Source organism: Trichechus manatus, unplaced genomic scaffold (assembly GCF_000243295.1).
Source record: "Trichechus manatus latirostris isolate Lorelei unplaced genomic scaffold, TriManLat1.0 scaffold00008, whole genome shotgun sequence".
Classification (NCBI taxonomy): Eukaryota; Metazoa; Chordata; class Mammalia; order Sirenia; family Trichechidae; genus Trichechus; species Trichechus manatus.
In genome coordinates, this window is record NW_004443944.1 from 31,627,312 (window position 1) to 31,640,189 (window position 12,878).

Sequence of the window (12,878 nt, forward strand, 5' to 3'; positions counted from 1 at the left end):
GTAGTGAGTAGCATCTGGGGTCTTAAAAGCTTGTGAGTGGCCATCTAAGATACTCCACTGGTCTGACCCCATCTGGAGCAAGGGAGAATGAAGAAAACCAAAGGCACAAGAGAAAAATTAGTCCAAAGGACTAATGGACCACAACTACCACAGCCTCCACCAGACTGAGTCCAGTATAACTAGATGGTGCCTGGCTACCACCATTGACTGCTCTGACAGGGATCACGATAGAGGGTCTCGGACAGAGCTGGAGAAAAATGTAGAACAAAATTCTAACGCTGTCAGACCAGTAAGTCTGACAGAGACTGAAGAAACTCGGAGAGTACAGCCTCCGGACACCCTTTTAACTCAGTACTGAAGTCACTCCTGAGGTTCACCTTTTGGCCAAAGATTAGACAGGCCCATAAAACAAACAGTAATACACGTAACTCAACCATGTATACAAGACTAAATGGGCACACCAGCCCAGGGGCAAGGACAAGAAGGCAGAAGGGGACAGGAAAGCTGGACAAATGGAAATGGGGAACCCAAGGTCTAGAAGGGGAGAGTGTTGACACGTCACAGGGTTGGCAACAAATGTCACAAAACCATATGTGTATTAATTGTTTAATGAGAAACTAATTTACTCTGTAAACCTTCATCTAAAGTACAATAAAAAAAATTCAACTAAAAAAGAAATTGTATTTCTATACACTAGCAACAAACACTCCAAAGATAAAATTATGAAAACAATTCCATTTATAATAGCATAAAAAAAAATACTTAGGTATAAATTTAACAAAAGAAGTGTGAGATGTGTGCACTAAAAACTACAAAACACTGACAAAAAAAAAGATTTAAATAAGTGGAAAGACATTCCATGTTCATGGATCAGAACATTTAACAGTGTTAAGATGACAACACTCCCCAAATTGTTTTAGAGATTCAACAAAATCCCTATCAAAATCCTAGCTGGCTTTTTGGCAGAAATTTATAAGTTAATCTTAAAATTTATATGGAAATGCAAGGAACCCCAAATAGTCAAGACAATCTTAAAAAAGAACAAAGCTGGAGGAGTTATACTTCCTGATTCTAAAACTTACTACAAAGCTATAAGACACTGTGGTACTGGCATATGGACATACAGACCAATGGAATAGTACTGAGAATCGAAAAACTCCTTACATTTATGATCAATTGATTTTCAACAAGGGTGTCAAGATAGTGAAATGGGGAAAGAATAACCTTTTCAACAAATGGTGCTAGGACAACTGGATATCCACATGCAAAAGGAACCTCTACTTCATACCATACACAAAAATGAACTCAAAATGGATCACAGACCTAAATGTAAGACCTAAAACTGTTAAACTTGAAGACCGAAAGGAATTGAAAACATATTCCCACAAAAAAACTTATACACAAATGTTCATAGCAGCATCATTCACAATAGCCAAAAAGTGGAAAGAACCCAAATGTCCATCAACTGATGAATGGATAAATTAAATGGGGTATATTTTATTATATCCATACAATAGAATATTATTCAGCCATAAAAAGAACTGAAGTACTGATACATTCTACAACACGGATGATCCTTGAACACATTATGCTAAGTGAAAGAAGCCAGTCACAAAAGACCACATATTGTATGATTCCATTATATGAAATGTCTAGAATAGGCAAATTTATTGAAATAAGGTAGATTAGTGGTTGCTTAAAGCTGGGGGAGGGGAGAATGAGGAGTCACTGCTGACTGATACAGGATTTCTTTTAGGGGAAATGAAAATGTTCTAAAACTAGACTGTGGTGATGGTTGCCTGTGAGCATATTTTAAAAAACACTGAATTGTGCACTTTAAACAGGTGAACCGTATGACATGTGAGTTATAGCTCAATAAAACTGTTCAAAAACTAGCATGTGGTCATGTAACTACTCAGTATGTAGGAGTGAGACAACCTGATGTAAGATTTGCTTTAAATTATTTGTATAAAAGATAACAGGTGACAAAAGCTTATTAATTATTGAATCTGAGTGATGGGTATTTTGGTATTCATTATATTATTCATAAAATTTTCATAATAAAAAGTCAAATTAAAAAAAGATAACCTCTTATCAACAGATAGAGGTAAGGCCAGAGCCTTTAAAAGCTTCAAGAAAGTGGGGTGGAAGAGAACTTGGAGATCATGCAGTCAAGCTGTTCAGTTAACAGATGGGACCTAGAGATGGAAAGTGATTTTCTCAGGAATAAACAGAAGACAGACAAGGTGGCAGGAAATAAGCTAGAGAGAGGTAGGCAGGGGCCGTGTCCTCAGGGGTGTTTTTCTTACTTAACAAAAAAGATGACCAACGCAGTAGGAGGCTTGGGGTCTAGGAGAAGGCCTGGTGCTTACTTGAGTTTTAGCTCCCTGGTAAGCTCATTCTGGGTCTGCTCCAGCTCTTGGCGCTCCTTGATGTGTTCTTCTTGGAGGTCATGGATCTCAGCCTTCACTGCCTGCAGCTTGGAGAAGAGCTGGAACCGAGGGGAGAGGCAGGTGAGGAGGGCGTCCATCCACAGAACAGAGTTCTCCTTTTCCCCCAAAGTCTCAAGGCACCTCTGCATGGCCTCACTCGTTTTATACCTTTTTGAGTTTTTTGGTCTTGATGTCCACCTCTTGCTGCAATGAGCTGTACGTCTCTTTAAGTTCCAAGGTCTCCTCATCTCGACTTTCCATCTGTTGCTGGATTTCTCTTTCTCGACGTTTCTGAGCAACATCATAAAATTCATTAGTTTGCCCTAAAGACCAGATCTATACAAGGATGAGAGCTTGGAGCTCCAGGTCAGAGTCTCAACTTTGAAGGACTGCTAATATGAGAGATATCTGCTCTGCATAATTAACTCACCTCCCCGCCTCTGTCCTCGCAAAAAATGAAAGGTTACCTGCTCTGCAATTTCCTGCCGTTTCTGCTCCAGGATTTTCTGCTGTTCATTCGTATGATCCACTATATTTTTCCCTCCAACAAGCAGCTTACTCTCCATGGCCTGAGTGAGAAACAAGGTAGAATCCATTTTGTGAGTGGTCTCCTTCACACATTTCATAGGGGAGCCCCTGAAAGGTAGAGAGCTCAGGACTGAGCCAACGGGAAGAGCTATGCTTAGCTATCCCTGTCCTACTCTTCTCATCACTGGGATAGGGCTGGAGGTGGCTTCAGTGGGGACCTCACCTTGGTAACAGTAAAAATACAGTTTCTCCATAGATACATGAATTTTAGCTCTCTTTAAAAATTTTTTTGGGTACATGTAGAAATTGTTGAATTGGTGTATGTTCTGTTGTACATATTTTCAACAACAAAAATCAAATACATTAAAAAAAGAGAGAAAAAATTTGGAGGGGATTTGTTTGTACAATATCAACCCCACTTAAAACATACGCACCTACTATGTGCTAGGTACTGGGGATGATGCAACTGTGAATATAAATCACGAAGCTTATAGTCCACTGAGGGACACAGACAAGTAAACAGACTCTTAGCATATGGTGTCAGATGCAATTATGAGGGAAAAACCAAAAATCAAACCTGTTGCCATCAAGGTGATTCTGACTCATAACAACCCTATAGGACAGAGTACAACTGCCACATAGAGTTTCCAAGGAGCAGCTGGTGGATTCAAACTGCCGACCTTTCGGTTAGCAGCCAAGCTCTTAACCACTGTGCTGCCAGGGCTCCTTAGGAGGGAAGTACAGAGTAATTAATGGGAGAAGCACACTGGAGAGGGAATTCAGACTTTAGGAAGGAGTCAGGAAAAGCATCCTGTCTGAAGAGACATCTACACACAGAGCTGTAGTAAAAATAGGGTTAGCTAAGAAAAAAAATTTTTTTGCAAGTACAGGGTAGGAGGGAGTGGTGATACATGAAGCTGGCAAAGCAAGCAGAAGTCAGTTGAAAAACCTCAAAAGCCCTGTTAAGGGAGACTAAATTTCATCCTGAGAGCCTCTGGGACCCACTGATGTGTTCTTTAAGCATGTGGGTACACAATCAGATCTGTGTTGTAGAAGTGTGACTCTGCTGCAGCAGAATGGGAAGAATGGCTGGAAAAGGGCAAACTGGATGACAGGAGACCAGACAGAAGGCTGTGTGGAGGTCTAGGCTTGACTTGGGCAGTAGGGGTACAGGGAAGCAAAGTGGATGGGTCCAAGAGACCCAGGTGAGGCAGGATTCAGAGGCTGGTATGGACTGTGTCCTCCAAAAACACAGGTTGTAAATTCTAACCCCTATACCTGTGAATATAATCTCATTTGGGAACAGGGCTTCCTTTGTTATGTTAATTAGGTCATGTCAGTGTAAGTATGTTTTAAACCAATCACTTTTGAGATATAAAAAGAGCAGATTATGCATAGAAAAGGAGCCCTGGTGGCACAAGGGTTAAGTCCTCACTGCTAATGGAAAGGTTGGTGGTTCCAACCCACCCAGCAGCTCCTCAGGAGAAAGACCTGGTGATCTGCTTCCATGAAGATTACAGCCAAGAAAACCCACTGAGGCAACTCTACTCCGTCACATGGGGTCGCAATGAGTTGAAATTGACTCACCGGCACCAAACAACAAAAACAACAAACACAGAAGCAAACAGGCACAGATGGCAGAAGATATATGCCACACCACATGACGACTGCCAAGGAACTGAGGAACAGAAGCTGAAAAGAGACAAAGACCTTCCCAAGAGGTGACAGAGAGAGAAAGCCTTCCTTGAGAGCCTGTGCCCTGAATTTGGACTTCTAGCCTCTTCAATTGTGAGAAAATAAATTTCCGTTTGTTAAAGCCACCCACTTGTGGTACTTCTGTTATGGCACCACTAAAAAACTAAGACAGAGGCCTTGTGGACTGACTGGGCCATAGGGAGGGGCAGGAGCAGCTAGCAAGGAGAACTCGTAGAAGTCTGGCTTCACTGAGCTGAGGAAGAAGGAGCAGGCTCTCTGGGTGTGCACAGGCAGAAGACTATGGAGTCTGGATGTTAGGAGACAGCTCTGGGCTAGACTGGGAGCCTTCAGCTTTTAAATGGTGGCTGAGGTCACAGGAGTGATTTGCATCTGACAAACATAGAATGCAAAAACTCTACCACGTTGCTTTTTAGAAACTTATAAACATTAACCACAGTCCTACTGCCACCTCTCGGTAAGCCCTTTCAGTCTGTTTCCTCTTCTCTCAAAATGAAGGAGCTGGAAGAGATTACTAGCCTCCCCTTCTCTCCAGCTCTAGAATTCTTTTATGATTTTACAGCATCCAGAATTGAGAAAGACAGAACTAACGTCATCTCCCCACAGATAAAATATCTCAGAAGTCAGTGACCTTGAAGTAATGCTGAGTCTTGCTACAATCAGCCTCTGAGAGTTCTCCAAACACCCCAGGTCGTTTAGAGTCCAGGTGTTCCTGGACTTGAAGAACAGATATGATCCTAAACAGCAGCACGCAAACCAAATGTGGGAACACCGAGTTATACTTCAAATGCAGGAGGAGGGATGAAGTGGCATTTGATGTAATGGAATTCCATAATAAGCCCCTTCCTGGAACAAAGTTACCCCCTACTTGTGTTGTATGTGACTAAATTTTCACATCACATCTAGAGGATTTTAGTCCTGGAGGGGACTTTCAAGGCTTTAAGTCCCCTGCCTCTGAATAAAATATTACTAGTTCAGTGAAAAGGCTACTCTGAGGTCACAGATAAACACGGTATAGCTTCATGGAGTAGGGGGAGGCGGGGCGAGAAAGAGATCCTTGTCATTTATAAATTAATAAACATGGATATATTATAGAGCGGAGCCCTGGTGGCGCGGTGGTTAAGAGCTACGGCAGCTAACCAAAGGTTAGCAGTTCAAATCCACAAACTGCTTCTTGGAAACCCTATGGGGCAGTTCTACTCTGTCCTATATGGTCACTATGAGTCAGAACAACAGCAACCATTTTTTTATGTTATAGAGTAGAAATAAGTTTGCATAAAATCAATAAGATAAAACCCAACACTTCAAAGGAATTCCGACTTGTGATCAGCCAGTGGCCGAGGTATCATCCTCAGACCATCAGGACCACCTTTTCACTCTCCTATGCCAATAAAGACCTATAGGGCCCTGAGTCCAGACACCTGATGAATAGCACACTGCCTTCAGAAATAAGACTCAAAACAAGGGGAGCCTCCACACTCTAGAATGCTGCTCAGCTGTGGGGGAAAATGAGGGAGACTCAATGAAATATATTGGCTCACAGGACTGGGAGGGTTGACTACAAAGGTACAGTGTGAGGAAGTATTTTGGGGTGACAGAACTGTTCTGCATCTTGTGTAATCGGGGCACTGCACAGTAAAGCCACAAGAGATATCATTTTATGCCCACCATATATATAAAAATTAAAGTCTGATCATCACAAGCATTGGCAAGCATGAGGAGCAACCAGAACTCATAACCTGATGGTAGAAGCTTCAATTCACACAGTCACTTGAGAAAACCATTTGTCATTATCTAGTAAAGCTTAAGCTGCACATACTCTAAGACCTAACAAGGCTAGACAAGAAACTCTTACACATATATATTCTCCAGGACCCAAGTACATGAACATACATAGCCAAAAATACAAGCAACCCAAACTATCAGGAGAATGGAATACCACTGAATACTCAGAATGGTAATAATGAATAAACCACAGCTACAGGCATCAATATGGATAAATCTCATGAACTTAATATTGAGCAAATAAAAGCAAATTTCAGCAGTGGGAGTCTATTTATACACAGGTAAAAAACTACATGAAACTAACCAATCTTTTATTTAGAGATATTTACGTATAGGGTAAACCCATAATGAGAAGCATGGAAGCAATACCAGGTTTAGGATAATGGCTACCTCTGTGGGAAAGGAGAACAAGGAGCTTCTAAAGGTATGAGTGCTGTTCTAGTTCTTACACTGGGTGGTAGGTACATAGGTGTTAGTTTTATTGCTTCTTTATACCTTGCACATGTAATAATTATTCTTACTATGAATTCTTAACATTTAATTTTCTAAAATTTGAAAAAATTTTTCTTTCATTTCAGTTCAACAAATGTTTATTGAATACTGGATACCATGGAACTGCTGGGAATGCAAAACTGAAAGAGACATCATCTATACAAAAAAAAAAAAAAAAACAAAAAAACCCAAACCCGTTGCCGTCGAGTTGATTCCAACTCATAGTGATATATATATACGTTTTTGTTTTTGGAGGGGTGGGGATGAAACAAAAAGCACCTCAAGGGGAACGGGCCTAAGGAAGGGTACGATACCTTGATTTTGGCACCCAGCATCTCGGCAGCATCCTTCTCCCGCCGCAGATCCTCCATCTTCTTCTCCTTCTCCTTCAGCAGCCTCATCTTCTCCTCTGCAACCAAGCTGTGGTCCTCTATAATGGCCCGCTTCTCAATCTCCAGTTTTTCTTGTTGTTCCCGCCAATAATCATCCTTATCATCCCCTTCCTCCTCACCCTCTTCTCCCTCCTCCTCCTCCTCTTCCCCGCCCCCACCGCTGCCACCACCTTCCCTCCGCTTCTCCCGCCTCTTCCTTCTGCCAATGGACCGTTTTTCCAGCTGGGCCTTGAGCCGAGCAATCTCTTCCTGAAATTCTCGAAGAAGGGCATCCTTAGGGTCCTCATTGACCCTTGGTTTGTTCTTAATGTTTTTGGCACGGTTAGCGTATCTCAGAGTGGTCAGAGTCTCTTCTACATTGTAAGAGGCAGGCCCCACATTGGCCACCATCACAGTTTTAGCGTTGCCACCAAGGGAATCTTGGAGAAGCCTAGTAAGCTTTGAGTCCCGGTATGGAATGTGAGTGCTTTTGCCATCTACCAGGGCAGAGATGACATTACCTAAGGCTGAAAGGGAGAGGTTGATCTTGGTCGCTTCCTTCAATCTTTCCCCTTGAGCACCGGTCTTGGCTTGTCGTTCGCTGCCAGCAAGATCTACAAGGTTTAATTTCCCCACACGGATATGGTTTTCACCATCAAGGCCCACCTCGCTACACTCGATGGTGATAACAAAAATTGCATGAGAACGCGAACTGTGCTCATTCATATTGGTAGCACCAACCGAACGATTCTGGTTCCCCACATTCATCACATGCTCTATCTCCTTCACACTCTTGGTGACAAAGGAAGACAAGTCTTTCACATACACTCCAGTGTCAGGTCTCTCTTTGAGCTCAAGCCTTTTGGTCTGATCCTTTGAGAGTAGATCTCGGATCTCCTCCTGGTAGATCTCTAAATACGAAGCCCTGACCAGGTACTGTTGATTCTGGGATCGAGAAATGTGGGTGAAAATGTGGTCAAACGAGTTAGGGATGACCCCTCTTTTTTCAGGGTCACCACGAACTCCTTCCATCGTGTAGGTTTTCCCAGTCCCAGTTTGTCCATAGGCAAAAATCGTCCCATTGAAACCCTGCAAGACAGAGTCCACAAGCGGTCGGAACGTCTCATCATAGAGTTCAAACTGCTTGGCATTCCAGTCATAGACTGCATCAAAGGTGAAGGTCTTGGGCATTTCATGGGCCACTCCTTTGGGGTTCTTCACAGACACCTGCCCCAGTTTCACGTCCACATCCACCACCTTGTCGTAGGAAGCAGCCTTTTCCTTGCCATTCATGGGCCGACAGCGAACCACCACCCTGACGGACTCTGAGCTTTTTAACTTTGACATAATGAACTCTAAGCAGGTTGGTTGTGAAAGGTATGAATCCAAAATGTCTCACGATGCTAAGGTCCTAGAAAAGAGCAGAAGTAAGTAAGTACAGTACAAGTGTCATTAGGAGCTGCTTGACAGTAGCTGACATACCCAAGTCACCTTCATCCCGTTAACCTTCTGACAGCTATATTTAATAACTTTACCACACTGTGCACTTCCTCATGGGTTTGTGACCAGTTTCAGGGGGAAAAATAAAAACTTCATCAACATTGTTAACTAGCCTGCCCTCTCTTCAACCAATATTTTATCTTACACTACAGGCTGAAGCGGTGGGAAATCTTTTAAAAGCTGGGTGATCGCATAACCTGTTGAACTTTAAAATGCACATACCCTTTGGCCTAGCAATTATATTTCTAAGACTTCATCCTACAGATACCTGTCTTGCGCAAAGACATATGTATAAAGATATTTGTTGTTAACATTGTGATAACAATAGGCTGCAGACGATCCCAATTCTCATCGTGAGGGGGCTGATTATAAATATATTTAATATAAGTATGCAGTAGAAGTGTATGCAGTTTTTAAAAAGAATGTAATCTACATGTAATACTATACCACGATATATTGTTAAGTGAAAAAAAAACAGGTGAGGAACAATGTGTAAAAAGGGTATATGCATGTTATATGCTTGATGTGCACACAATATTATTAGAAGCATACATGTAAAAGTGCTAACAGTGACAGCCTTGGTAGGGAAACTACGGGCATAGGGGATTCAGTGTCTAGAGAGAGAGAGAAAGATTTACTTTTCATTGCATTCTCATTTTGTCGGAACTGTTTCAATTTCTTATCTTGTGCTGATCAATTCTAAAGTCATCACCAAAAAATGGCTTGTGCAAAATGTGTTCAAATAAATGAGGCTGTGGTATAATGTCCCCCACGTGTCTGTTAGTTTGTCGTACTGCAGGGGCTTGTGTGTTGCTGTGATGCTGGAAGCTATGCCACCGGTATTCAGATACCAGCAGGGTCATCCTGCTATATGGTCTACTATTCCGGGAATGACAAGTTGAACACGAATGACATTGCATTCATCGTCAAAAAGAAAACTTCAAGATCTATCCTGAAGTACAACACTGTCAGTAATAGGATAATATCCTTACGCCTACAAGGAAGACCAGTTAATACGACTATTATTCAAATTTATGCACCAATCACTAAGGCCAAAGATGAAGAGATTGAAGATTTTTACCAGCTTCTGCAGTCTGAAATTGATCAAACATGCAATCAGGATGCATTGACAATTACTGGTGATTAGAATACAAAAGTTGGAAACAAGAAGGACTGGTAGTTGGAAAATATGGCCTTGGTGACAGAAACAATGCCGGAGATCACGTGATACAATTTTGCAAGACCAATGACTTCTTCACTGCAAATACCTTTTTTCACCAACGTAAACAGCGACTGTATACCTGGACCTCACCGGATGGAATACACAGGAATCAAATCGACTACATCTGTGGAAAGAGACAACGGAAAAGCTCAATATCGTCAGTCAGAACAAGGCCAGGGGCCAGCAGCGGAACAGACCATCAACTGCTCATATGCAAGTTCAAGCTGAACCTGAAGAAAATTAGAACAAGTCCACAAGAGCCAAAGTACAACCTTGAGTATAACCCACCTGAATTTAGAGACCATATCAAGAATACATTTGACACATTGAACACTAATGACCGAAGACCAGATGAGTTGTGGAATGACATCAAGGACATCATACATGAAGAAAGCAAGAGGTCACTAAAAAGACAAGAAAGAAAGAAAAGACCAAACTGGATGTCAGAAGAGAATCTGAAACTTGCTCTTGAACGTCGAGTAGCTAAAGCAAAAGGAACTAATGATGAAGTAAAAGAACTGAACAGAGTATTTCAAAGGGTGGCTCGAGAAGACAAAGTAAAGTATTATAATGATATATGCAAAGAGCTGGAGATAGAAAACCAAAAGAGATGAACACACTCGGTATTTCTCAAGTTGAAAGAACTGAAGAAAAATTCAAGCCTCGAGTTGCAATAGTGAAGGATCCTATGGGGAAAATATTAAACAACATAGGAAGCATCAAAAGGAGATGGAAGTTAAAAAAACAGAGTTGTTATACCAAAAAGAATTGGTCAACGTTCAACCATTTCAAGAGGTAGCATATGATCAGGAGCAGATGGTACTGAAGGAAGAAGTCCAAGCTGCACTGAAGGCACTGGTGAAAAACAAGGCTCCAGGAATTGACGACCGATCAACTGAGATGTTGCAACAAAGGAATGTAGTGCTAGAAGTGCTCACTGGTCTATGCCAAGAAATTTGGAAGACAGCTACCTGGCCAACCAACTGGAAGAGATCCATATTTATTCCTATTCCCAAGAAAGGTGATTCAATGAAATGCAGAAATTATCGAACAATATCATTAATATTCAAATATTAATAATATTCAATATTCATTAAATTCAGGCCAGATTCAGAAGAGGACGTGCAACCAAGGATATTATTGCTGATGTCAGATGGATCCTAGCTGAAAGCAGAGAATACCAGAAAGATGTTTACCTGTGTTTTATTGACTATGCTAAGGCATTCGACTATGTGGATCATAACAAATTATGGATAACGGTGTGAAGAATGAGAATTCCAGAACACTTAATTGTGCTCATGAGGAACCTGTACATAGATCAAGAGGCAGCTGTTCAGACAGAACAAGGGGATACTGTGTGGTTTAAAGTTAGGAAAAGTGTGCGTCAGGGTTGTATCCTTTCACCATACCTATTCAATCTGTATGCTGAGCAAATAATCCGAGAAGCCGGACTATATGAAGAAGAATGGGGCATCAGGCTTGGAGGAAGACTCATTAACAACCTGCGTTATGCAGATGACACAACCTTGCTTGCTGAAAGTGAAGAGGACTTGAGGCACTCACTGATGAAGATCAAAGACCGCCACCTTCTGTGTGGATTACACCTCAACATAAAGAAAACAAAAATCCTCACAACTGGACCAATAAGCAATGTCATGATAAACAGAGAAAAGACTGACATTGTCAAGGATTTCATTTTACTTGGATCCACAATCAACACCCATGGAAGCAGCAGTCAAGAAATCAAAAGACACATTGCATTGGGCAAATCTGCTGCAAAAGATCTCTTTAAAGTGCTGAAAAGCAAAGATGTCACCTTGAAGACTAAGGTACACCTAATCGAAGCCATGGTATTTTCAATCATATCATATGCATGCGAAAGCTGAACAATGAATAAGGAAGACCAAAGAAGAACTGACGCCTTTGAATTGTGGTGTTTGGCGAAGAATATTTAATATACCATGGACTGCCAAAAGAATGAACGAATCTGTCTTGGAAGAAGTATAACCAGAATGCTCCTTAGAAGCAAGGATGGCAAGACTATGTCTTACATACTTTGGGCGTGTTGTCAGGAAGTATCAGTCCCTGGAGAAGGACATCATGCTTGGTAAAGTAAAAGGTCAGCAAAAAAGAGGAAGACCCTCAAGGAGATGGATTGACACAGTGGCTGCAACAACGGGCTCAAGCATAACAACAATTGTGAGCATGGCACAGGACTCGGCAGTGTTTCACTTTGTGGTGCACAGGGTCGCTATGAGTCGGAACCGACTCAACGGCACCTAACAACAACAACAACATGGTATAATGCCAGGATAGATTACCCAATAAGCAAGTTGGGGCTTAATTGTGCTTACTTACTAATCTGTAGTGCACAATTTCACCTGGTTTTCACCACATCATGTATATTCCGACTCATAGTGACCCTATAGGGTTTCCAAGGAGCAGCTGGTGGATTCGAATTGCTGACCTTTTGATTAGCAGCCAAGCTCTTAACCACTGAGCCACCAGGGCTCCTTAATAGAGAGAGATTAATACAAATAAGAAAACAGGTGTTAAAAAGACTTAGAAAGTAAAAACAAAAAAGACAGACCTTAATTTAGAGCCAGAAAACTCAGGAAGCAGAAGAGAAGATGATTGGGTGACAGGCTGTGGTAAGCGGGTAGGGATTTTAAAAAAAAAGATTTACATGGTTCTTGATTCAAAAGGCTCTTCAGGGATAGATCTCTCTCCTTCACCTCTTCTCCCACTTCCCCTGCAGAAAGACTATCTTTCCTGAGATAGTTTATGTATAGCAAGCAGATACGCATTAACAAATACTTCTTCACACAAGTATGT

At 41.7% G+C, this 12,878-nt stretch overlaps 1 protein-coding gene across 2 annotated transcripts in view; it reads right to left on the bottom strand.

Moving 5' to 3' along the window:
- KIF3B (kinesin family member 3B) overlaps positions 1 to 12,878 on the bottom strand; it is a 44,604-nt gene that overhangs the window by 9,044 nt on the left and 22,682 nt on the right. Inside the window, exons 2-5 of one of the 2 annotated variants that reach the window (XM_023725353.1) lie at positions 7,265 to 8,732; positions 2,900 to 3,001; positions 2,601 to 2,723; positions 2,373 to 2,491 (exon numbers count right to left, since the gene is read on the bottom strand). In XM_023725353.1, coding sequence (XP_023581121.1) covers positions 2,373 to 2,491; positions 2,601 to 2,723; positions 2,900 to 3,001; positions 7,265 to 8,668 — 1,748 coding nt within the window. In that variant the 5' untranslated portion in view covers positions 8,669 to 8,732. Of the gene's footprint in view, positions 1 to 2,372; positions 2,492 to 2,600; positions 2,724 to 2,899; positions 3,002 to 7,264; positions 9,177 to 12,878 lie in introns of those variants that run through there. The other variant, XM_004370456.2, reaches the window with a different exon arrangement.